Source organism: Hevea brasiliensis, chromosome 2 (assembly GCF_030052815.1).
Source record: "Hevea brasiliensis isolate MT/VB/25A 57/8 chromosome 2, ASM3005281v1, whole genome shotgun sequence".
In the NCBI taxonomy this organism is placed as follows: Eukaryota; Viridiplantae; Streptophyta; class Magnoliopsida; order Malpighiales; family Euphorbiaceae; genus Hevea; species Hevea brasiliensis.
Genome location: NC_079494.1, coordinates 99,145,849 through 99,173,366, shown reverse-complemented (window position 1 = coordinate 99,173,366; position 27,518 = coordinate 99,145,849). Strand labels below are relative to the sequence as shown.

Here is a 27,518-nt window from a genome sequence, read left to right as displayed (position 1 = left end):
TACACTGATCGAACACCATTTGAAAAAGATGATCATTAGACAATCTAGATCGGTCTGTGTGATCGAATTAGAGATAGCTCACTAGTACTTGAGACTGAGTTTTCAGTCTAATTTAGATGCTTGACGGGCTGTCCCGAAAGTGGTCATGTTTATAATCGTTTCCAGCATATTTAGACGATCCAGACACATTCTAGGTAATAAAACTTGCAAAGGTAGTCTCAAACTCAAGTTGTGTAGTTTTTACTTTGGTTTAATTAGTTGACTAATATGTAAAATATTCTTGATTTAGTAAAATTAAGTAAAGTAAATTTAATTAATATAAAAACAATATAGAGGACATCTAAGAATATTTTTATAATTTTTAAAGTATTGAAAATAATTAATTGGACTATAGAGAGTTAGGAACTCAAGCTGGAGTTTGAACGTTTAGACCTAGATTGAGTTTCTTACAGGCCCCGAATGGATATTATAATTGTTGTTGTGGACCTAAAGCCCTATATGTTGTGTTTGGTTGAGTTTTATAACATGGGGTTTGGTCCAGTTATAAGGGAGGCTCTATCAAAATTTCAGTAAGATCTTAGGATTAATTATTGCTTGTGGATTTTAAATTAATTAGTTAATTTTGTCATCTGTTGATAGAGGTCAATATATCTATATAGGTGATCAGTGCCGGTTGATAGATGTGGCCACGGTTTAGGAACCACCGGTTACGTTTCTTGAACCGCCGATTTAGGTTCAATGAAATTATGAACTTGAATCAAACCGCTAAGGGACGGTTTGGAAGACGGTTCATAAATCGCCGATTCCGGTTCGAGCCCCGATTTAAAATGGTCTGAAAGGCGATTCGAAAAAAGACAGTTCATGACGGTTTGGAGGACGGTTTGGGAGTGGTTTAAGAGCGGCTTAAGGGGAGCTTAGACAAAAAAAATTAGAGAAAAATTTTATTGATTCAGAATTTAAGTTATATTTGTAAAAATATTTTAATTTTTTTAGAAATATTTCAATCAAAATAAAATAAGAAAAAAAGAAAGAAAATAATTTATCTTTAAAAAAAATTTAATAAGCAAAGACTTGAATCTGATTAAAAAACTAGAGATGAAATTAATTTTTTTTAAAGAAATTAGTAAAAAGTATATGAACTTAGTTTTGCCTATATATCCCTTTAGGATTTAGAGAAATCAAAATTTCTAGTTCTATTACTTGCTTTTTTTTTTAAATTATATGATAATTGACAATTAAAAAAGTATAAAAGGAGAAAAAAGTTTAAATAGAGGGTATTAAAAATTTTATTGAGGATATAAAATAATAACAAAGTAATTGAGATAATATTGAAAATTTCAGTGAGTATATAAAATAATAAAGTAGAAAAATTGAGAGAGTACTAGAAATTAAAAGGAGTGTAGAAAATAATTATTTAGAGAATTTGAGAAAAATTGAAAAAGTATTAAGAATTGAAGAGAGTGTAGAGAATAATTGTGTAAAGAATTAATGATATATATAAATGAATTAGAAGTGAGGAAAGATATTTATTGAATTTTTTGTATTTAAATCGCTGGTTTGGTCCGATTCAAAACTGTCGGTTCAATCCGGTTCGGAATCACTGGTTCACGGTTCCTAAAAAATATGAACCTGAACCAAACCACAGCAGAATAGTTTCAATGCGGCTCGAAGCCGATTCTGGTTTTGATCGATTTTGATCCATTTTGACCGAACCAATTCCGGTTCAATTCCGGTTTAAAACTAAACCGTGGCCACCCCTACCGGTTGATCTTTTTCTTTCCAGTCAATTCAGATGCAGTCAAATCGATCAATATGCGAGTTAGATATTGGTTATTTTTGTAATTTCATATTATTTATTTATTGATAATTAATTGTGTTTGCCACCTTAAGGATCATTTAGAGTTGTGTGAGTGCGTGTTATGTGCAGCATATTGATGGATATGAATTGGACGAGTAGTCGCGACTTGAGCTAGTTTTACTGGAACTTGATCCTTATAGATATGAAAACTCAGAGTGGGACACCGCTTTTAGTTGATCTCGCTGGCAAGATTTGAATTGAGAGAACTGTATAGGGGTCAGCTCCCATATTTATATATTGATGTGATATACTGGGTGCGTGAGTATCCAAATTATCTTCTTGTGTGATTTTGGATGAATTGTTTGTTATATGTGTTAGATGTGTATTTCGTGATAAAATTGTAATGATTTTAGAAATTGCACCTATAATCAATATTTAAACTCTCTGAGTCGAACGCTAATTCCTGTTCAAATATTTTTCCTAGGTTACTAGAAGAGTAAGTTTATTTTGGAGGTATAACCTATATTTTTCTCCACAGGTTATAGTACTTCTTAGTTAATAGTTTTTTTATCATGATTATTTTTTTATTTATCTATTTGTTTAATTTTTCAGAACTACACTGCGATACCAGTGTATAAATATATTGTACTAATTAATGAAAATTAATATTATTAAGTTGTTTGTATGTGCTAGGTATAAGGGTTCAGTTGGGCTCTCCTAATTGTAAATTTCTGATAGTTATTGGGTTGAGTTAGCCTAAATTAATTTATAATATTTTATTTCATTTTATTTTTTTATGTTGGGTCTTGAAATTGAGTTTGATCATAGATTCGGAAGCAGTAAGGCTTACTACGAATTTTTGGAATTTTATATTGACCTAAGTCCTAGTGCCGGTCCATCTTGCAGAGTTGGGTCATGACAACCATATTTACCTTGACTATATATATGAAGACATCTATTTTCATTAAGAGAATTTGTGATAATAATAATAATAATAATAATAATAATAATAATAATAATAATAATAATAATAATAATAATAATAATAATAATAATATTATTATTATTATTATTATTATTATTATTATTATTATTATTATTATTATTATTATTATTATTATTATTATTATTATTATTATTATTATTATTTCACTCCATCAACTTGTGGTTTGAATAGCAAATGGCATCAATAATTTATTTTATTAGTGTATTGAATAATAGAATTATTTCTTATATCACAAGGAAATATACAAAATTCTTTATTTATTGTTCTATGAAATTTTAAGATATTGCATTTTATATTATAAAATTAATTTTTATTTTAATTAAAGAAAAAAAACGAAGGGATAGAAATGGAAAAAGAGCAAAGAGAAAAAGGCAAAATTATAATTTTCTTTTGATAACCGGTTAGCTTGTTATAATAGGTCATGGTTGACTTTTTTTTTAACAAAAATTAATATTGTGCGATATTTTGTAACAAATTGAAATTGACTCACTAAAATAAAACAATCTTCAAAGTTGAGTAACCATCTAATAATTTAGCCATTTTAACATTATTCTCTTCCAACAATCACAATTATCAAATCTATTTTTTGAAGTTTAAATTATTGGATAAGAGAAATCTAGCAAAGTTCTCTCATCATTTTATTTCATCAATTTAAAATTTTATTTTTTTTCTCATAATCTCATTGCTATTTGTTAGACTTTTTCATTGTTGAAATTTCTTCATACTCATTTTAGGATAAAGTTTTTTCTTTTATAATATTAGAAGTTAGAATCATGTCATTTATTTTATTTAATTTATAATTTTAATTAGATTTATTTTTCATGATTATTTTGAAAAAAAAATAAATTTGAGATAAATTGAACAAATTTTTTAATTTTAAGTCATTAATATGTTTTAAGTTTAGTAATTCATAATATTGAACATTCATTATATTTTTGAATTAATTATAATTTTATTTAGTTTTTATAAGTCAATTTTATTAAAAAATAAAATAAAATGCTTGTTTTTGTCATTATATTCATAAAACGTTTTTACTTTTATGGTTATGGAACAATTCTATCAAGTAGAATTAGAATCATCAGTAAATCAACTTGTTTAATTGGTATCTAAGCAAGTAAATAAAAATTCATATATTTTAATTAGGTCCATTAAATTAAATTTCTCCGTTCATCATTGATAATAGGATTCTACATAAGTAAATGACTGATTAATCCTTGAAATTATGATCCCTGTAGAAGTATTCATTATTTCAAGAAAAGAAAAAAAATCCTTCTTGATTCATCGAAGTCAACCCCCCGTTGAGGACGCTGCTAAAATTTCCAAGGGGAAATGCGGCAAAGAATCAGCTCTATATTAAAACTATGCCAAATGCTTGTAATATGCACACGTGTTAAAAATTAGCTTTTTTACATCTAATTTAAAATTTAATAAAATTATTTTTAATATTTTTGCTATAATTTAATTATCAAAATTTATAACATATAACTATAATATTATCAGTCTAATATATTATTTTTAATCTTTATATGTCTAATTTAAAGTTTTTATAAAATTGTATTTTTTTATCATTTTTATAATCCATTTTCTATTAAAACTAAATTAGTTAACATATATATTATTAAAATATATTATTTCTCATAAAAATAAAAATTAAAAAATATAAAAATATCATTATGCTCAGTAGATAAATGATAAAAACAAATATAAAAATAAAAATAAAATGAAATATATACAAAATATACATCTACAAACAGGGCGGAGCAAGCAAATTGAATGTGTGAAATCAATAAAATTTTATTTTATTTAATTTTAAAAAATTATATATAATAATAAATTATCTACTGAAAAAAAAAATAATAGTTTATATAAATGCATGACAACGATCCAATAGAAAAAATAATTTCATAAAATAAAAAATTCTCACTATAATTTTAAATTTATAATTTATTTTTATGAATTTTTATTTTTTAAAAACATTACTTGATTGCTTTATTATTAGTAATATGAAAATTATCTTTTTAATATATCGCAATTAAAAAATTATTCATTGACTATGTAATTGAGTTTTCAAAATTTTTATTATATGAAATACTTTTTAACACTTACGATTGTAAAAGATAATATCAACACCAATTTCAATAACTAATACACTAATTGATATATTAAAATTTTCATATATTATATATCAATTATTAAAATAATAAGTAGAATAATTATTAATTTAAATTTAATTATTATTATTAATATTATTATTATTATTGTTAATAAACACAATAATTGTAAAAAAATAAGTGAATGTATTAAATATAATAATTTTAACATTTGTAATTGCAACAGGAAATATCAGCATCGTTTCACTAGCTAACAAATAAATCAATATATTAAATTTTTTGTAAATTATATGTTGATTATTAGAACAGTACGTATAATAACTATTAATCTAAATACTAATTATTATTAAGCATTATAATTGTCAAAATAATAGGTTAATTCATTAAATATAATAATATTTTAATAAAAAAATTATTCTAATTTTTTTTTTTTTAAATTGAGTGGGATCAATTGACCCCACTCTTTAAAAGGTAGACCCTTCCTTGTCTATAAATAGTTATATTTGTCTTGCTACTTAATTTTTTAGTTTATGGATTGAACAGTCTCTTTTTAATATTATAAAAAATTAGGGATCAATAAAAATGTAAATCAATTTTAAAAATTAAGATTAATAAAATTTGAATATATATAATTAAAAATAAAATAAATACAAAATAATTTAAAAATATTCGATGATAGAAGGAAATTTAATAATTTTCAAATAGCTTATTATATATATATATATATATATATATATATATATATATATATATATATATATATATATATATATATATAATTCTTATTTAAGTTAAGTCTATTTTTAATCTAAGATTAAATATTTACAATACAATTAGGATAAAGGTTTCTTTTTTTTAAGTGGAATTGGACGCTTCGCAATCAAAATAGACTATATTTATTTTAATTTTTAACATTTTATAATTTAACTTTTATCAACTCTTTCGTGTCTATGTATATATATAATACACTAATTGAAAAATAAATATTAATTTAAAATATATTATATAATAAAAATAAATTAAAAATAAAATAAAATAAATTTATTCATATATTTCTTTAATATACATATATATTGCATAAAATATATAATAAATAAAAATAACAAAAATAATTAAACTACAAAAAATTTTTACCTATTTAAGAAAAATTATACATAATTATAATTTAGGTTATTATATAATTTTATAATATAAATTCTTTTATTAAAAAAATAAAAATCAATTAGCTTCAAAATATTATACTAAAGTTTTACATAAATGCCATAGACCCAAAAATCAAAAAAATAAATATAAACCTTAAATTACTAGACTATATGGTACAATAACATAAGATTGAAAAAAATAATAATCATTAAAATAAAAAATACGTAAAAATTATAGATTATTAAAATAACAAAATAACAATAAATCTAATTTCAATGGTGTCTCCTTCGTCGTTTCATAGCCAACTCCTAATTTGTTCTTCTTATAATTTTGTGCTTCACTTTAAGAACTAGGAATATGAAATCATTATCTTTTGTTGGGTAATGATTCAACTTATAATTTAATTTATATTTCTTTAATTGATATAATTACTTAAAGATTATTGTATATGGGTGTTGATTTACGTTTTCTATAAGTATTTGGCTGAAACATTTTAGTAGGGGTGAGCATTCGGTTCGAACCGAGTTAAATCATAAAAATCGAATTACATATTTTAGAAATCGAACCGAATCGAAATAGATGAAAAATCGAATTGAATCGAATCGTTCTATTTCGATTTGGTTCGGTTCAAACCGATTGGTTTTGATTTTTGATTGATTTTTTAATTTAGACTTAATTTTCAAGTTATTTAGTATAATTTTGACTTTGATTTGAATCTAATAACAATTAATCAATAAAATTAAACAATTAATATATATATATATATAATTAAATATAGTTCATAAATTCCCCATAAAAATAAATTAATTTAAAAATCGATTTGGTTCTATTTGAATATATAAAATTACTATTTGATTCGGTTCGGTTTAACCAATTTTTTCTCTTCAAAACCGAACTAAATCAAAATAACCAAAATTTTTATAATATAAAACCAAACCGAACCGATTGAATTTTAAAACTGAATCGATTGAACATAATTGACTCGGTTCAATTTGATTTTTTGATTTAAATCGAAATCTGCCCACCCCTACATTTTAGTGTTATTTCATTGACATCTAAAAAATAAAGAGGGAAAAAGTTGGAAGCTGAATTATGGAATTAAATTCAACTAAATATTTTAATTTGATTGGATTTGATTCTTTTATTAAATTTGATTTAGTTTATAAACATAAGAAATTTGTATATTAATGAATTTGTTTTTCCCTTTTATATATAGTGAATGATACAAATTTCACAATTTTATAATTATATATATATGGAAAAAAAAAAAAAAAAAAAAAAGAAGCTAGTTATATGGAAATATGCTTGGAGAACGCTAATCGAATTCACTTGAAGAACATGATTAAATCATGAGATTGCATTTAAAACATACTCTAAATTATACTGATGGAATCAGTTTAGGTGTAACACAAGGAAGCTTTATGCTTTTGCTTCCAATGACAAAGCTTGCACATTTTTGTTCTGCATAAATCATCTCTGAATTTGGTGAAACAATTTCAATTTGCAGGGTTCAATTATTACTACTTATTGTCATGTAAACGTCAAGCATGGTTGGCCTTTGCTCTGGAAAGCGCAGTACACAATTACGCGCTATTTTCAGACACTGAAAGATCTCATGATCATGTCCTTGCCCTATCAGATGCTTATCGATGCAATCATATAGACTTGAAGAGCTAGAACAGAGATCACTTAACCATTCATCCAAGCTTCCATAAGAGCTGCTCAAAACAGTGCCCATTTTGCCTGTAATCAACTCAAGAAGCACAATTCCGAAGTTGAAAACATCTTCCTTAAGAAAACATTCCTCCCAAAATTCAACATCCATGAAGAAACCACTGCTTGAATTGACCTCATTTGGATTGATGAAGGTAGACATTCCAAAGTTTGATAACTTGGGTTCAAGATCCTTATCAAGTAAAATACATTTTGTGCTTATGTTAAGATGAGCCACACGGAAACTGCAGCAATGATGGAGCCATGCCAAGCCTTTTGCTATACCAGCAGCAATTTTCATCCTCAAAGGCCATTTCAGCACTTTCTTCTTGCCTTCCCCTGAATGTAACCAATCGAAAAGGCTTCCATTTGATACATATTTATACACCAAAAGCCTTGTTTTTGATTCTTTGCAGAATCCGAGGAGTGGAATCAAGTTATCATGTCTCAATCTACCCAATGTCTTCAATTCAGATATGAACTGCTCTTCAGATTGTTCAGAAATATATAATTTCTTTACTGCGAGGGACCAACCATTAGGAAGGCTTGCCTTGTACATGGTCCCGATTTGTCCCACCCCAATGATATTATGTTTGCTAAAATTTCCAGTGGCGTTGCACAGATCTATAGAACTCATTCTCGTAACAAAGTGCTGTGAGGTAGAAATCTGAAGACAGATTCATGCTTATTAGGTACCGAAATGCGCAAGGTTTTAAAATTCTAAAATGGATTGAAGGATTTCTATGCTTGATTAGTAATATATAAAGTAATCAAAATCGTCTACAAAAACATACAAAATTAAAGTCTCGATGTGAAATAAATAAATAAAACTAGTGAAGGAGGGGGGGGTGGGGGGCGGGGCGGGAGGGGGAAGAGAGAGAGAAAGAGAGAGGGGGACAGAGTACCTCTTTCTCGAGCAAAAACTCCATAGTTGATAAGCTAGCCAGTTGCTCAAGCTCTGGATTTTTGTTCTTCCTCCTTAGCATCAACATTACCAGCTCTGGTATTGTGATCATCCCATTCTTCTTTCCCATATACACCCAAGGCACACAATAGGACGCATAAACAACTATAGCTGAAATCAGAGAAACTGTATAACCAATTGCAAACCCACCTTTGAATGAAAAATCAAATCTCAAATTAAATTTCCTTCGATTCACTGGGCACCTTCGCAAAGGCCCCCCACAGAGTCCATTGTTATTTGCATAGTCGGCCGAAACTGCAGTGTTTGCAAAGTTTGGCACTGGCCCTGATAATAGATTATCGGAGACACTAAAGGCCTTGATCCTGCTGAGCCCACCAATTTCTTGTGGAATATGACCTGTAAGTCGGTTGTGGTCTAGTTTAAGAATGTTCAAATGAGAGCAATTGGCAATGCTGGATGGGATTTCACCGGAAAAACTGTTGGAGGAAAGATCGAGGCTTGTAACAAATGGAAGTCTTTTCGGGATGTCAAATGGAATTGGTCCCTCAAACTCGTTAGCGGAAAGATCCAAGCCTGTTAAACTTGTACAATTCTCAATCCCTAGAGGAAATCGGCCCCTGAGCCCCATATCAGATAATCTGAGATTTAAAACCTTGTTCTCATTAGGATGCCAGCAATCCACACCAGTAAATGAACAGATGAAGCCTTCTGTATTGTTGTTGAAGTCCCACGAAGATTTCAAGTAACCAAAAGGGTCTTCCAAGGAAGCTTTAATCGATTTTAAGCAAGCAATATCAGTTTCGGTAGCCACAGTCGCAGTAAAAGAACCTAGCAATGACCAGATAAAAGTGTGGAGAAAAACAGCATAAACTTTTGTAATTTCAAGTTCCATCGAGATTTCAGTTCGTCAGCTTCCTGATACAAAAGGAATAAAAGATAAAAACTTGGTCATAGAAGTTGATACAAAACGGTTGAAAATGGCAAAAACAAGAAAAGGGAGCTAAATCATTTCAGAGAAAACTCGAATTTGATGACCTCTTAACATACATAAAAGCTGCGAGGTACTCGAAAGAAAAGCTCACCGGATATAATTCACGTTTGGTCAAGTGGATGATGAGCCTGGCTAACTAGTTAAAATCGCACCGTTCGAGGGCCCTTCCTTCTTTTTAATGGATTTGATTTTTTTAGAAAAAAAGAAAATGGAACAGGTCAAATGTGGTGGGCGAGACGTGAGAAAAAGTAAAGGGAAGTCTCTTTATTTACTTAGTCAAAAATAATCATTATTTCAACTCATGGAATTTTCATTGAATTTAAGAATAAAAAAAAGTAAAATTAGCCAATTCCTTTTTAAAAAATAACTTCCGTTACCAAGAAAAAAGAAATGATAAAGTGAGCAGTCGATTAATTAAATTGAATTCAATTAAATTTTGAGTTAATTAAAATTTTAATTGATTTTAATTTTATTAAATTAATTAAATTTAAATTAAGAGAAAATTAAATCTAATTAAAATAAAATGATCATAAATAAATTGACAAAAAAATATATCTTTTATATTATTAATTAATAAAATATTAATAAAAATACATTTAAATATGATTTATTATTAATAAAAGAATAATTATAAATTAAATATTATTAATATATTATAAAAATAATAATTATAAGAACCACACCTGAGGAGGTCCAAGCTCTGTTCTTCCTTTGGAAGATGAGCAGTAACTTGCTGAGCATCACTTTTGAGAATGACTGATGAAAAACCTTATCTTTTGGCCATCGTAAGAACAAAAAGAATCGCCACTGCTTCTGCTATGTCCATAGCCAACGAAACATGCATGCGTCTACTTGCAAAAAAGAGTATGTTCCCTTTCGAGTCCCTTATGACTGCTCTAAGCCCAGTGGAGTAATTCAGCAGAATACCCTGCTGTATAGGAGACCAATGGGCATCCCTTGGCACCGACACAATGCTAGGTTGAGTGCAACGGACGGAGCTAGAAATTTAGTTTAGGGAAAACTAATAAAAATATGTTATTTATTAAATAAATACAAATCGATAAGAGAATTTTTTTTATATATATATAAAAATTAATATGTTGTTACAATTAATTTATAATAACAAAATTAAATATTTTTATTTTTTTAATAAAATTAACTTATTAAAAATTAAATAGAACTATTGTTAATTGAAAAATATAATAAATATTTTATATTATGAATTTCTATGATAGCTTAAAATTGAAAAGTTTATCTAATTTATTTTAATTCTATTTTTTCCAAAACAATAATAAAAAGTAAATTTAATTAAAAAAATATGAAAAAAAAATTATTTTAACCATCTTAATTTTAGATATATTTTATCACACTCATATATGTCTAATGGATTTATATATATATAATTTAAAAAGTGAAAAATTACCTCGTTTGATTTTTAAAATACAACTATTAAGTTGTTAGTTTCTATCAAAATTACAAGTTTAATTATTTCAATTGAAATAGGAGTGGAACTAAGAATATATCATTTGAGGGGAGGAATTAAATATTAATAAGAAATAAATAAAATTTTTATAAAAATATAGGGAGTAAAATAAAAAAAAATAGATGAATAGTTGGATTAGATTATTAAAAAAGAGGACAAAAGAAATGCTGAATGTGATAGCCTAACATGCAAAATTAAATAAATATTTAAGGGGTTAACCACTAAGCTGAAAGTGAAAACAACATAATATGGATGTGTCATTTAAATGTAATATTAGTTCGAGCACCAATGATGCTATTGTGGCCTCCATAAGGTATCAATATGTAAGATAAGAATAGAGCACAAGCGAGCTGACTTAATAATTTTTCCCTGTACTTAAGTTAATAGGAATACTTGAAAATTGAATAAAGAATTGATTAAAGAGAATAACAAATCATGACCAAATCACAATCGTAACTAGATACTTTTGAATAAATTTCTTATTTTTTGATATAATCATTAAAATAAATTTATATTTAAGGCTAAGCATTTCATTCACTCTCCATATGTAAGAATGTTATCACTAAGGCACATATTTTGTTTTATCAAGCTCTTTAGTAGACAATTTTAAACTGTCAAGTCAAATTGACAATAATGATAAAAAAATATTTAAAAAATTTTATAAAGATGTTAAAGATCGCCGATTTCAAGCATATTTTATTATGAAACTTGTTGGTCTTGTAAGCTGGTCACGCAACTGGTTATTTTTTTTTAAATGATTAATATGTATTTAACCTTTTTTATAATTAATATAATATTTTATAGCAAAGTGAGGTTGAAATATTTTTATTTTATAATTAAAATTATGTTTGGTTTAATTTTATTGTAAAATATATTTTATTTACAAATGAATTTTATTATAGAATTTATTAAATTTATTTGTAAATGAATTTTTTTATATTTTTATATTAAATATAAAATTTATTCTATATCTAAAATAAAATAAAATACGAGAATAATTTTATTATTTGAAATATATATGATTTTAAGTTTAGAATTTATTTGTAAATTTTATAAATTTTGATAGAATTTGAATTTTCATTTAAATTAAATACTAAAATTTTATATTTATAAATAAATTTCACAAAATTTTATGAAATTTAATTATACCAAACACTGTCTAAAAATTTATGACAAAATTTTTTTGTTGTAAATATCTCTTTTTTTATTTTTTAAATTGTAATATTTAAATTATTACACTTACTAGAATATAAAGTTAGATTACTAAAAGTTATAATACTTTAAATAATTAATTTTTAAATAATAAAAATCAATTCACTCTTAACTAAAATCAATAACCATAATTAAATTAAAAAATCCATTATCTTTTTATTTAATTTTTTAATATTAATGTGAGTCTTTATATAATTATAAATTAAACAATTAGATTCAATTAGCATAAAAAGCAATAATAATTCATTTTATTTAATTACCATAATTAAATATAGAATCTTGCCAAGCTTTTCTTTTGAAGACGTCGTGTAATAAAACCAAGTTAAGGTTAACTATTATGTAAAGAAATAGAGCGATTCATAATAATATTGACCAAGCTGGCTAAGATTTCTGTTTCTTTTAGGGAGATTACTTCAAGAGAATTCAACGTCCTGGCTCCTTGCACAAAGGTTTTAGCTTCTGCCAATTGAAAGATATTATCTTTGTTTTCAGTTCTTTATAAATTAAAATTTTTAAGTTTTCATAATTACCGTCTGATTGGAGCTGTGTGATCTGAAGGCAAACGACCCAATAGATTTTTGTTTTGTTTTTTTTTTTTTTTTTTTTCCATATACCGTAAGTTATTGGACTATTTTTCACCACACAAAATGATTATACAAGAAACTAATATACTCAACTCAACTCAACTAAGTATTTATCCAAAAAATTTCAAATCGGCTATATGGATTCTCTTTCTCCACTCTAAGCGATTTTGGGTTAAATCCTAGGAAATGTGTAATGCTTCTAGGTCATGTTGTACTACTCTGCTCTAAGTCAGTTTAGGTCTACCTCTTCTTTTCTTTTTATCATTTACCCTAATGTGCTCTACTTGTCTAACTGGAGCCTCCGCATGTCTATGCTTCACATGACCAAACCACCTCAATCACCTTTCTCTCAATTTATCCTCAATTGGCACTACTCCTACATTTTCTCTAATACTCTTATTACGAATTTTATCTAGTCTAGTATGGTCACTAATCCACCTTAACATTCTCATATCCGCAACTCTTATCTAAGACACATACGACTCCTTCAGTGCCCAACACTCACTACCATATAATATGGCTGGTCGTATGGTTGAACGATAAACTTTTCCTTTCAACTTATTAGGAATCTTGCAATCACATAAAACTCCCGTGGCACATCTCTACTTCAACCATTCGGCTTTAATCCTATGACTAACATCCTCCTCACATCCCCCATCTACTTGAAGAACTGAGCCAAGATATTTAAAGTGATTACTTTGGAACAGTATCACTATATCCAAACTAACTTATTCTCTATCACCCGTTCGGCTTTCACTAAACTGGTGATGCATGTATTTTGTCTTTGTTCTACTTAACTTAAAGCCCTTTGACTCTAGAGTATTTCTCCAAAACTCTAGCTTTTTATTGACTCCTTCTTGCGTCTTATCTATCAGAACTATATCATCCGCAACATCATGCACCAAGGGATACTCTCTTGTATATATTTCGTTAATTCATCTAAAACTAATGTAAAAAGGTAAGGGCTTACAGCTGAACGTTGGTGTAATCCAACTAAGATAGGAAAATCTCTTGTGTCCCCTCTCACCGTGAGCACAATAGTAGTTGCTCCTTTATACATGTCTTTCAACACTTGTATGTTCCTAATAGATACTCCCTTTTTGTTTTAATACTCTCCATAAGACATCTCTTGGAACACTATCATAAGCCTTCTCCAAATCGATAAAAACCATGTGTAAATATTTCCTCACATCTCTATATTTCTCCATCAAGCTTCTAATGAGAAAGATCACTTTCATAGTTGAACGACCAGGCATGAAGTCCAATTTATTGGGAGAGATAGAAGTATCATGACGTAGTCGATGTTTCACAACTTTCTCCCACAACTTCATAGTATGGCTCATGAGTTTAATTCTTCTATAATTTAAACAACTCTGTATGTCTCCATTATTTTTAAAAATAGGTAGTAAAATACTTATCCTCTATTCATCAGGCATTTTCTTTGAATTTAAAATCTTATTAAATAATTTAGTTAACAATGCCACTCCCATATCTCCCAAACACTTCCACACTTTAATTGGCATTCCATCAGGTCCACAGGCTTTACTCACTTTCATTCTCTTAAGTGCTTCTTTTACTTCTAAAGATCTAATCCTTCTTATATAATTCACATTCTTTTCTATTACTCTATAGTCTATATTCATGCTATTACCATTTTGACTATTATTAAAGAAATCATCAAAATAATTTCTCCATATTTCTTTAATGTCCTCATCTTTCACCAACACTTTTTCTTCTTTATCTTTAATGCACCTAACTTGTTGAGATCTTGACATTTCTTTTCTCTCCTCCTTATAATCTTTAGTTCTAAGTTTCTCATATAACTTTTCAAATGCCTACGCTCTTGCTTGACTAATTGTCTTTTTTGCTTCTTTCTTTGCTATCTTGTACCGTTCATATGCCTCATTATTATTACACTTAGGTAATTTCTTATACCATTCTCTTTTTCTCTTCACTGCCTTTTGTACTTCCTCATTCCACCACCATCTCTCTTTTGAGGGTGGTCCATGTCCTCTAGACTCTCTAAGTACTTTTCTAGCTACTTCTCTAATCATTGATGCCATCTGTATCCACATACCATTGACCACCATATCCAGCTTCCATGCTTTGGACTCGAGAAGCTCATTTTTGAACTTCACTTGCTTTACTCCTTTGAACTCCCACCACTTTGTTCAAGCTACACTATTTCTTCTAATCTTACTTGAAATGTTCCTAAACTTGACATCCAAGACCACTAACTGATATTAACTTGTTAAAATCTCTCCCGGAATGACCTTACAATCCTTGCATAGAGCTCTATTTGTCTTCCTGTTTAAGAGGAAGTCAATTTGGTTTCTATGTTGCCCACTTTTGAAAGTCACTAAATGTGACTTTCTTTTTATAAAGTAGGTATTTGCTGGTATCAGGTCGTATGCCATAGCAAAATTTTACTTGTGAGAAGATATGTAAACAAAATCAAGAATGCTTTTTCCCTCCTCATTTCGATTGCCAAATCTAAAACCTCCATGGACATTCTCATAACCTTGCCTATCACTTTCTACATGTTCATTCAAATCTCCATAGATAAAAGCATTCTCTTCATTCAGTATACTTTGCATTAGATCATCCATATCTTCCCAAAACCTTTGTTTGCTCTCACTATCTAGTCCTATTTATGGGGCATAAGCACTAACTATATTTATTGTTTCTCCTTCTAGTACTAGCTTTGCTAGTATAATTCTATCATCTTTCAATATCCTGTCTATGATTATGCCTACACCATTCTTATTTCTCTCCTTTTCGGTAAATCATAGTTTTTACCCTGAATTACCCACTTCTTTACTTTTCTCTCCTACCCATTTAGTCTCCTGAATGTAAGCAATATTCACCCTTCTCATTTCCAAGGTATCCACAAGCTCCATTAATTTTCCTGTAAGTTATCCAACATTCCAAGTACCAACCTTGATTCTCCTCCTATCATGTTTCTTCCTAATTGATCTCCTTCTATGATATCTTCTATTGTTCTCTATGCCTATCTTGTGTTCTATTCCACTATCTGTTCTACTATCTATCCTATGGACTAACTTCTTTATTCACACCCATCCATGACGTGGGAACCCTTGCTCATTTAACACCACACCAGGGCGTCGACATGGTGCGTCGCTTTCTGTGAACGCCCTACATCCTTGCATATTTCTCACTACACCCGGGCTCCGATGTAGTGCGTCGTAAGTAGAGGACGCCTCAACATTTATATCATTTGAATTCATATCATAAGATATGACAAAATTTTTACACTGGTTGTCACCTACTGCAACTCTCCTCCTTTATCCGAGCTTGGTACCAGCTAAGCGCAAACTACTTAAGCGGAGTTAAGAAACTAATATAAAGAAAAAAAAATTAAAAGAAAAGAAATTGCAGATGCTGGTTTTAGAAAAACATAAGTCATCTTATTTATCCTCTAATTTTTTTTCTTGTAAAATTAGTATTGATTTTTCTAATTAAAATTATAGGTGTAGAACGAATATTTTCTTCAATGAAGATTTGTGAATAATTGGTCACATAAATAAATAGTGATCAGTTAATGAATGATTGTCTAATTATTTGTATTAAAAAGAATGTATTTAATAGTGTTAATAATAAAATAATTATTAAATACTTTTAAATATAAAACTCGTAACTGCAATTGCAGCATTTTTTTAAGGATTATATATGTCTTTATTTTTAAATGAAATTAACTCACGAATAAAGGGTGCGTTCAGCACCATTTTAGTTTATTAGTTTTTAATTTTCTTAAAACCAAAAACTTATTTTCATTTTTTTTTTTGTGTGTTCCTAGAAATCCATTTGTCATCATCTTCTTCTACCTTAAGCTTGGCTCATGGGAAGAGGTTGATTAAAAAAGAATAAAAGTCTGCATCTCCTTCCCAACGAAAATATTAATATAGATTAATTGTAGATTCATAGTTATATGGGTTTAAGGAAAAAAATAATAAAAACCCAGAAACCTAAAGGCCTCCGGCATGTCACAAAGTTATTTCATTCTAAGTGAGATTTGATTTAGGAGCGATGGGCATTTGTGAATCATATTGACAAAGAATTTCTGCATTTTGTAATCTTATAGACTCTGTCTCCCTTCTCCCATAAAAATTGTGAAGAGTTTCTTACCAGATTTGCAGATGTTCTGAAATTGAATGAGCAAAATTTACGAATTCCTTTTTTTTTTTTTTTTTAAATCAAAATCTATTCAAATTCATGATTGTAATCAAGACTTGCATATTTGATGAAAATCAAAGAAAAGGTAGGCCTTAGGCCAACTTGAGGAGAGAAGATAAAAAATGGACTCGTGAAAAGAGAAAGCATGTGAGAGTCAATGAAATACATGGAGAAAAAAAAAGACACAGAAGGAGGCAGAAAAGTGAAAGCAACGAACAAAAATATGAAAACCTTGTTTTGTTTGTTTTTAAAGCATCGTTGCGTACTTTTAAAATGCTGTGTGAAAAACTTAGAAAAATAAAAATGTAACATTTTTTTTCCGAACATGTTGCAAGTTTTTTTTTTCTCTTAAAAGAAAAAATTAAGACCATAGTGTTACCAAACGGCCCTAAAGTTTCTATCTTCTCTTCTGTCTCAAGGGCGTAGTAAGATAGAATTAGCCAACAAATCAATATATATATATATATATATATATATATATATATATATATATATATATATATATATATATATATATATATATATATAAAAGGTAGACAATCTTTTTGTAGGTGTTGCTATATGGACAAAATTTTCATTATTGTTATGACATGTCACTTATTTACCGTATAGATATTGTCATGATTTACAATTATATTTTTTATTGTCTTTTATGTTAAATAATTAATATTTTCTTTTTTATTTAATTCTTAGTTAAATTATATAGTTATAAATTTATAATAACCGACTAGAATATATGATTATTTTATATTGTTTATATATTGTTAATAACTATTAAATAGTTATTGTAAAGTTATATATATAATAATTACATTATTTATATAACAATTATATAAAAATAAAAAAAAATAATTATGAATTTGTAACTTACACTGTAATAACCCTAATTTTAAAATATAAATTTTATATTTTTATATATAGTATTTTAATATTATTTTTAATATTATCTAACTGATTTATAATTTTTTAATTATTATTGTAAAACTTCCATTTATATGTTTTAATATTACTTTTAAACATATTTAATAAATTATTTAATAGTCGAATGTTTAATTGAAATAGTTGATTTTATAAATTTACGATAAATTAATTATCAAAGCCTATTGTTTCATTGTTTTTAATCTTGATCTTTTGGGTTTGATTAAATTGTTACTAACTTTTTATTATTATTATTATTATTATTATTATTATTATTATTATTATTATTATTATTATTATTATTATTATTATTATTATTATTATTATTATTATCAAGACTAAATTTAAAGACTTCATTTATTATTATATTAAATTTAGTTTAATTATTTCATTGAGTTAAATATATTAAATGAAAATTTTAATTGTATTTTATCATTAGTTATTTGAGTTAATTTTATATTATTTTATTTTAATGTTAAAAAATAGGTGAGATATTTTAAGCTTATATTATTATATAATATTTTAAAAAAAAACCAACCCAGAAAACACCCCCCCCTCTCTCTCCCCACGTCACTCTCTCCTCCTCGTCCCTCCTCTAACCGACCAACACAAACGCCGATGAGACCTCGGCGAGCCTCTCCCACCTGCAGAAGACCTCTTGGCACTGGCCAGCATTAGTAACGGGATGGGAGAGAGAGAGAGAGAGAGAGAGAGAGAGAGGGTCTCGCGGTGTGCCCCTTTTGGCGGCCATTTTTAGCAACCATACTACCGGCCATGGGTGGCTATAGCTTCCTCACACAGCCAACTTTCATTTCCAACCAGCCTCGCCTCCAATGTTGGCCGAAGAGAGAAAATCCGGAGAGGGAAAGTTAGGGAAAAATCAAATGGGTTTTACCACTTTTCGGCCACTTTTCCAGTGATCTGAACTTTGGATTGGAAATCCGAGACCACCGATCAACTCAGGGTGATGAAATTTTTGAGATGGGACTGACCCCGCTTCTGACGGTCATCTGACGGTCCAGATGGCTTGGTGCAATTGGATCAACGATAGCTTATTGACGTTGAGACCGTAAATTCAGCTAGATTCGGCTGCCCGACTGTCTGTCTTGGAATGTGATTGATATTATAGTCAATCCTAGCATTATTAGACGTTTTGGATGCATTTCAGGTGTCAGATTTGGCATAGGTGATTAGGGTCATCCATCCTTTTCCCCTCAGCCACCACAGCAGTTTTTGGTCAATCTGGTACAGGGAAAGTTCTTTTTCAGAGTAACCTGCTCTCTTCCTCACAGGTTTATTAACAGTTATTTATTTGTAATATTATTTTCTAAATTTATAATCTAAAACTCCGTATATATTAGCAGTATTATAGATCTTATGAGAGACCATGTTAAATTGAGTTATTGGTTTTTACTGGACAAAAATTTTTATGATGTGTAAATAACTTATAAATAGTGTTAATAGGGTTGAGCTGGACTCCCCTCGCTTTAGTAGCTGATAATCATCAGGTTGGGCTGACCCGAAATAAAACGAAATTTTTTATTTTTATTTTATTTACATGTTGGGCATTGGTTATGGATTTGGGAATAATAAGGCTTACTACATGCTTCGGTAGCTTTATGCCGGCCTAGGTCCTAGTACCGATTCGATCTACAGGTTCGGGTCGTGACATACACTGCAAGAAAAAATCAGATTTGTGAAAGAAAAATTGATGTCAAAATTTTACTTGTTACAAATTTTTAGTAAAAGATAAAAAAATTCGTCATAAATTTGTGATGAAATTTTGGCGGAACGTCTGTCAAAATTTGTGACAAAATTTATTTGTCCGTTACAAAATATTGGCCTGTCAAAATACTTATCCGCCACAAAATTGGGATGGATTAGTGATGAAAAATTTGTCAGAAAATATTATCCGTCACAAATTATCTTGACTAATTTTTTGTTGTGACGAAAAGCTTTCTGTCACAAATTTGTGACGGATTAATTTGTGATGGATCAATCCATCACAAATTTGTGACGGATTATAATTAGTCACAAAATTAATTTTTTTTTTAATTTTTTTGATATTCTAATTTTTTTGATAATAAACAAATAATAATGAATTAAGAATTATTATATTTATATAATTAGTAATAAGCTTAAATAAATTTAATAATAAAATTTACAATAATTAGTAAATAAAAATATCATATATTACATAAAAGTATAAAATTAACTATACAAGTAACAAGTTCAGTTAGCAAAAGTATATAAACAATATGAAGCTACAAATTCAGTATGCTCTAATTATAAGGATCAACAGAATCACTTGAAGGGCGGGATGATGACATCATTTGCCTCATCATATGCCTCATCTCCTCTTGCATAGAGCAAAACTGCTCTTCACTCTGTTGTCTGAGGCACGATGCCTCCTCCTTAATGCATTGCTGGAGAATTCGCTCTTGATTTTCTCTCATGCGCACAATCTCCTCCTCAAGCACTCTAATGCACTCATCAGTAACGTGATCTGTGATCGTAGCTGTCCTGCGCGAAGTGGCAGAGCTACTGAATAAGTCTGGGTACAAAGTTGAAGCATGAGAGCCCAAACCATACATGCGTATTCTCTCCACCCACAATATCCAAGTATAGGCGATTCACATTGATTGAGATCTTCTGTGAATCATCATCCTGTGAGTTCGAAGTAGCATCAATAGTAGCAACAGCCACCATAGCCTCTATTTGATCCTGTATACAATTATTAGAGCTAATAATTAATTACAAGTAACAATGAAAACTAGGAAAATGAAATTTAAAAATTTCAGTATACAAACTTAATAATTAAGAAAATTTCGGCAGAGTACCATCTATAATAGGACATGTCATACTTGCTAATGAAGGCAAAATAATATTTTTGCATATAAAATAACACTTCTAATATCCTCCTTATACCATCTACTGCTATAACATTTATACACAAACACAAGCACTGCTAAAACATTAACAATATAACTCAATTTATAACAGTTGATCAATAATATTACATTGACTCATATCGCTCTTACATTAACTTTGAAAATGAAATGTAAATATCAATACATATAATAATAAATATGAAAATTAAATATATACAATAATTTAAAATCTTAATAATTATAAAAATTTCAATAGAGTATCATTTGTACCAAAACATTTTATACTTGCCATGAAGGCAAAATAATATTTTTGCAATTAAAATAACACTTCCAATATTATCTTTATATTACCGAAAACTATATGATTTACTCTCAAACCCAAGCACTTCTAAAACATTCATAAGACACAAAAAATAGTAAAAATGAAATGAAATTTAATAATAATAACAACATAACATATGCATAATAATCCAAATGAAAATAAAAGAAATATAAAAATTACTTACATTAATGCTTTGAGACCTGGCATCAACAAAAGTTTCATCCTTTTTTTTATGTAACTTTTTAAATACCTCCCATGAATTAGGATCATAGCGCAGTTCTTCTGCCTAAAATTTATATAAATTTAGAATAATAAATCTATTGTTAATGTCATGAAATATGTAATAATAGTTAATTAAATAATTGAAAATTATAATGCAATACAATTTTCAAACTATGCTCCACAATAGACTTGGAACCACCAATATGCTTGCTTAAACTAGTGCCTGGCCACTAGTCTCTCTACGCCAATTTTGAGCAGTGATACAGGATTTAGTCCACTCTAGAGTGGACCAATGTGCCATCCAGCTATCCCATACATCTTGTGCAACACCAATAGGTTTTGTTCCTTTCATCCTCCAATTGTATAATTTCTTATTATACATGAGAGATGCCACTTTATCCCAAGTATCTTTAATTATGCCATCATCAGTTTCATTCCATTAATATTTTTTTCTAAAAAATAAGTATTTTGATTATTAAAATAATTATATCAATAACAATAAGTATATATATTTTTGTTAGAAATAAATAATAATTACCATAAATTCTTGCCAGTAGAAGTCACGAGTAGATGAAGAGACATCCTTTCTTGTGTAACCAGTAGCATCTTGTCGCTCCCTAAAGGTGCCTGTGATATGGGTCGAGATAGTATGACCATTAGGAATGAACCTAAAGAGAAAAAGACTAAACATTAACATTTTCCATCATGTTTAAAACTAAATCCCTTGGATTGTTTAAGTTAAGAATTAAGATATCTAATGTAAAATAATGTTACTTACTTTTTCCTTACAACTCTGATCACAATCCAATGAGATGGATATGAGCTAGCAGCAAAACCAATAGATTTTTTATGGAATACATTATTCTGTCACAAGTTTGTGACAAATTAAGACATCCGTCACAAATTTGTAACAACATAATATATTTTGTCACAAATTCTTGACAGCGACATTTTTTCATCATAAATTAGTGACGGATAAATCTGTCTATCATAAATTTATAATAGATTAGAGACAGAATAGTTTGTGCGTCAATAATTAAAATATTAAAAAAATAGCTAAAAAATTTGTGATGGATATTCCATCACAAATCCGTCCAATAATGAAATCTGTCAAAAATCCGTCTCTAATTTGTGATGAAATCTTTCCGTCACAAAAAATTCGTCACTAAAATTTATTTTACTTGTAATATATGGCCATTAATGTCATTGAATGGCCAAATTTTGAATGTAAAAATTAGAAGTGGTGTAATGTTTTTTTAATTAAAATTGTTTAAGTTGAATTAAATTTATTTTAAACTTATCTTTATCATCTTTGCTATAAATAGAAATTAGAAAGTATTTTGTGCCATTCAAAATTACAAAACTTTCTCTCATCATTTCATACTTTTCAAACTATTCTTTGAATTTGTTCTATTTTACATTGTTTTTATTCAACATTATTTTATTGGCATTGATTCTCAAATTTTGTTTATTCTTGTTTTTCTCTCATTAGGAAAAAGACGCATAATAATAATAATAATAATAATAATAATAATAATAATAATAATAATAATAATAATAATAATAATAATGCAAATGTAATTATTTGTAAATGTGTGGAAAGATGAGCTTTTAATATTGATTTTGTATATATTTATTTTTATCTTTATTTTTAGTTATTTTGTTATTTATCTACCGATCATTATTTAATATTTTTTATTTGTTTGTTTTATAAGGAGTAATATATTCTAATTTTTTTTTCATAAAAAAATAGATTATAAAAACTGATAAAATGTAATTTTATTGAAAAATCTAAATTGGATATTTAAAGATTAAAAATAAGTATTTAAGTGAGAGAATTATTCATGCAATAAATTTTAATAATTAAATTATATTAAAAAAATATTAGAAATGGTTTTAATAAAAAGTGAAATATTAAAATTTAAATAAAATATTAAAAATAAATTTTTATTAAACTTTTGCATTGCACAAACATTTGGTAAGTCTATTTATATATATAAAGTAGTTAGGTATTCTCATAGTATTGCTATCATGTGGACATATTTTCTATTGATTTTGCTACATAACACTTACTATATAAAGATTATCATATTTTATAATTATAATAATTATTATCTTTTATACTAAGTATTTAATTTTATTTATTATTTAATTCTTTTTTTTCCTTTTAAGTATATTTATTATTATCGTTGTTACTGCCATTTTCAAGACTAAATAGTTAAAAATATTAGATATATTTCATTAATATTTGTTTAAGTGTCAAAAATTTATAAACTTCCTATTTAACGATTCTTATATTTTTAAATATTTCATTTAATTACCAAATTTTAAGAATTATATATCTTAAAGTTAACGAAATATTTTGAAATTATACTATAAAAATAGTCACATGGAGTACTTAAAAATTTTGCCATCCCTCTACTTTTTGCATATTTTATAAATTTTAATATGCTTAAATATTATTTTATTTTAATACCCTTTTGATAAAGATATATTTTCATATATATATATAAATGAATTATGAAAAAATGAAATAAAATTTTATTTTCATAATTATGGTAAATGAGAAATTTATATTAATATTTAATTTTCATGATTTTTTTTATTTTTTATACAGTACAATTAATAAATGTTAATATTAACAAATATTAATAATATTATATTGTTTAGAACTTTATATATATGTTAAGGAATTTCATTGAATTTTCTCTATTTTTTTATTTATTAATTATATAATTTCTTTAAATTATGATTAAGTTATTAATTCATGTATATAGAAGTTATAAATTATTTAATGATTAGACTTTCAATACTATAATAAATAGCTATTATTATTAGATAAGTTACAATATATTATTATATATTTATTCTATATATCTATAATTTTATACATTACATACACATAATTTTTTTTCAACTATCTTTACACTTTTCAGATTAATAATATTATTTATTAGAATAATATTATTATTACTAAATAAAGATAATATTTGAATATATTATATTTATTTAATATATGAAGAGGACATAAAAATTGATAATTTAAATGATGAAAATGATCATATAATTTAGCCAATCCCAAATTATTCTATATCTTTAATCAGTGTTTATATTATATTTTTATAATTTTATACTATTTTTATTATGAAATCTTAATAAAAATTCAGAGATTAAAAGTTTAGCCTAATAAAAATGAAATATGAATTTAAAACATTATTTTATTTTTATATATTAAAATTAAAAAAATATATATAAATTAAGAATATTTTATTTATTAAAATTCTTATTTGCCACGTGCTAAAAATTTCCTAATTTTAAATTAATAATTTAATTTTATTAAATTTTCTCTATTTTTATTAATTAGTTATTCTATTACTTTAAATCATAATTAACTTATCAATTTCTATATAGAAGCTACAAATTATTAAATGATTACTCTCTTAATACAATAATAAGTAGCCATTATTGATAGAAAACTTATAATATATTAACATACATTTATTTCATATACCTATAATTTTGTTAGCACATACATATAATTTTATATTTATTTTTTTCCTTTTGCATTATCTTTATACTTTTCTTAGTATTAATATTATTTCATAGAGTAATATTAATATTACCAAATAAAGAACACTTGAATATATTATATTTCTTTAGTATATTAAGATGATATAAATAACGTGATATTTTAAAATGATGAAAATGACTATATAATTAATTAACCTTAAACTATACTATATATTTAATAAATAGTTTTATTATATTATTATAATAGATATTTATTTTTTAAAATTTATTAGATTAATAGAAAATTGTGACTATATATATATATATTTAAAAATATAGTTTTTTTTATGAAATTCGTGTATTTTATATATTATAAAGCGACAATAATTTTTATAAAAAAATTATTTTACAAAAAATATATTAGATTGAAAATTACCAAAATATAATTATATAGCATTTTTAAAAAATATATAATATAATATTATTTTAATTAATAATAATATTATATATTTTTATTACTATTAAAATTAAATAAGTCAATTCATTATTATTAATTTAATATAATATTTTATTACATTAATTACAAAAATATTATATTTATATAAAAATTTTTTTTTCTATTAATATAATATATTTATAATTCCAAATAAATAAATAACGCTTTACATTTATTTTGTTAGTTTGGTAGAAAGTGAAAACTCTGAATCTAACTTAACATGTGGTACGATGTTCTTTAGTTTTTGTTTCTTTGTCAGTGCCACATTTATATTAACAAAAAATATTCTTGTATTTATCAAGATGAAAATGAATTAAGTATTTTTAAATGAACTCTATTGAAACAAATTAAAATAGCATATAATTAAATTTAAAATAAATTTTATTTTGAAAGATAATATATGTGTTGAGTTTTATTTTTATATTAAGTATTTATTTTTTAAACTTTTTATATAAATAAATAATTAAATATAATATATAATTTTTATAATGATATTTACAAATTTTATATATTATATTTTAAATGAAAAGAATTTAAATATTTTATAAGTTTATTATTATATATTTTATATTGTTAATTGAAATATATAAATTTAATGAATTCAAATGATAATAATAAATTTATGATAAATTTCGGTGATTTAAAGTAAATTTTCATTAAATAAATTAATGTAAATTAAACTATTAAAAATAATAATTTAATTGGAATTTAAATAAGATGATTTTTGCTAAATATCATACACGTTAATCCTTATTTACATATCATTTGATCAAATTCCGTACCATCAATTATCAAAAAAAGTTATAATCTCTTAACCTGCCATTTTCACATCCCTTAATACACAATAATACACAGTCCGCATTATTTAAAAAAAAAAAATGAAAATGCCCAAAAACTAGGAGAAACAAAAACTCGGGCTCATTTCAGCTTCTTGCAGCCCACCAAGCACAACAGACCCAACAAACAACCCAGCAGTGCCAACAAGAAGTGCCACTGCCAATAAAGCTTGCACCGCCACCGGCCCCGTCGATTCATCCGGTGCTACAACGATCACTGCTAGCGCCACTACCAGTATCGGAAGCGCAGCGGAAGCCAGAGTGGACGGAGAGACCCCGACTGTCTCCTCAAACAGACTCAAAAGCCCCCATTCCTCAGCTTTGGAAAACACCCCCAACTTCTCTTGTCAATATATAAAGTCGGGCTTAACTTAATTATATTAAATTACAATGTATTATTTATAAATAGTTTTCTTTTTTTAATAGTTTTTTTAATTAATTAATATTTAAATAATTAAAATTAATTTTCATCAGATGACTAAATATTTGTAGGGTAATTGAAATAATGACACGTGGCCAAGAGTGAGGATAACACAAGTGTTAAGGATATTATTCGAGAAAAAAATGAGTACTTCCTTATTGTATGGTGTTGCTACGATTACTTCTCAGGAAGAAGGTATAGGAAGAGCAACGTGGCATTCAAATGAGGGGCATAGTATAGGCCAAGGGAAATCCACCCTTTCCAACATGGGAGGGTTCTTATTTATAAAACAAACACGTCAACGTTTGTCTGACATGTATAAACTTATTATAAGTGGGCTATCCTAATTATTGAAATTTATTTGAAGGGTTTAATAAGAGTAATAATAATCCTCACGATGTGCCCAATAGTGATAAGTGGTAATTGGTATAATAATCAACTCATCCGACTAATTTGTTTGAGGCAAGTGGGTTTGTCGTCCTAAATATTGAGAACACTCCAACTTAAATATGCTAGGTAGAAAGTATAAACCTACGTCAGAGTAATATAGTTACTCTAAACTATACTCCCTAAATCCATAAGTAGGACATTTAATGAATCTGATGGCCTTATTAGAGGATTTTGTCTTTTACATTTGTATCTCCCTTGTGGGTATCGAGCAATCTGTCTCAGGGGTGTTCACGGAGCTTGTAGTTTAGGTATCGGAGGATGTTGTCATTATGATCCCTAGGAAATAAACTAA

The 27,518-nt window shown here is 26.7% G+C and overlaps 1 protein-coding gene across 2 annotated transcripts; it reads right to left on the bottom strand.

The window, feature by feature from the left end:
* Nucleotides 1–7,413: 7,413 nt before the first annotated feature.
* LOC110638906 (probably inactive leucine-rich repeat receptor-like protein kinase At5g48380) lies at nt 7,414–9,914 on the bottom strand. Of its 2 annotated transcripts, none has more exons than XM_058136299.1 (3): nt 9,779–9,914; nt 8,677–9,611; nt 7,414–8,438 (listed from the first exon to the last, which is right to left on the bottom strand). In XM_058136299.1, exons 2-3 carry the CDS (start codon nt 9,586–9,588, stop codon nt 7,569–7,571), a joined length of 1,782 nt encoding a protein of 593 aa, XP_057992282.1. In that variant the 5' UTR covers nt 9,589–9,611; nt 9,779–9,914; the 3' UTR covers nt 7,414–7,568. The 2 variants fall into 2 exon arrangements, with proteins under 2 accessions (XP_057992282.1, XP_057992286.1); XM_058136303.1 differs by having other exon boundaries at nt 9,744–9,806.
* Between the last annotated feature and the right edge of the window lie 17,604 nt (nt 9,915–27,518).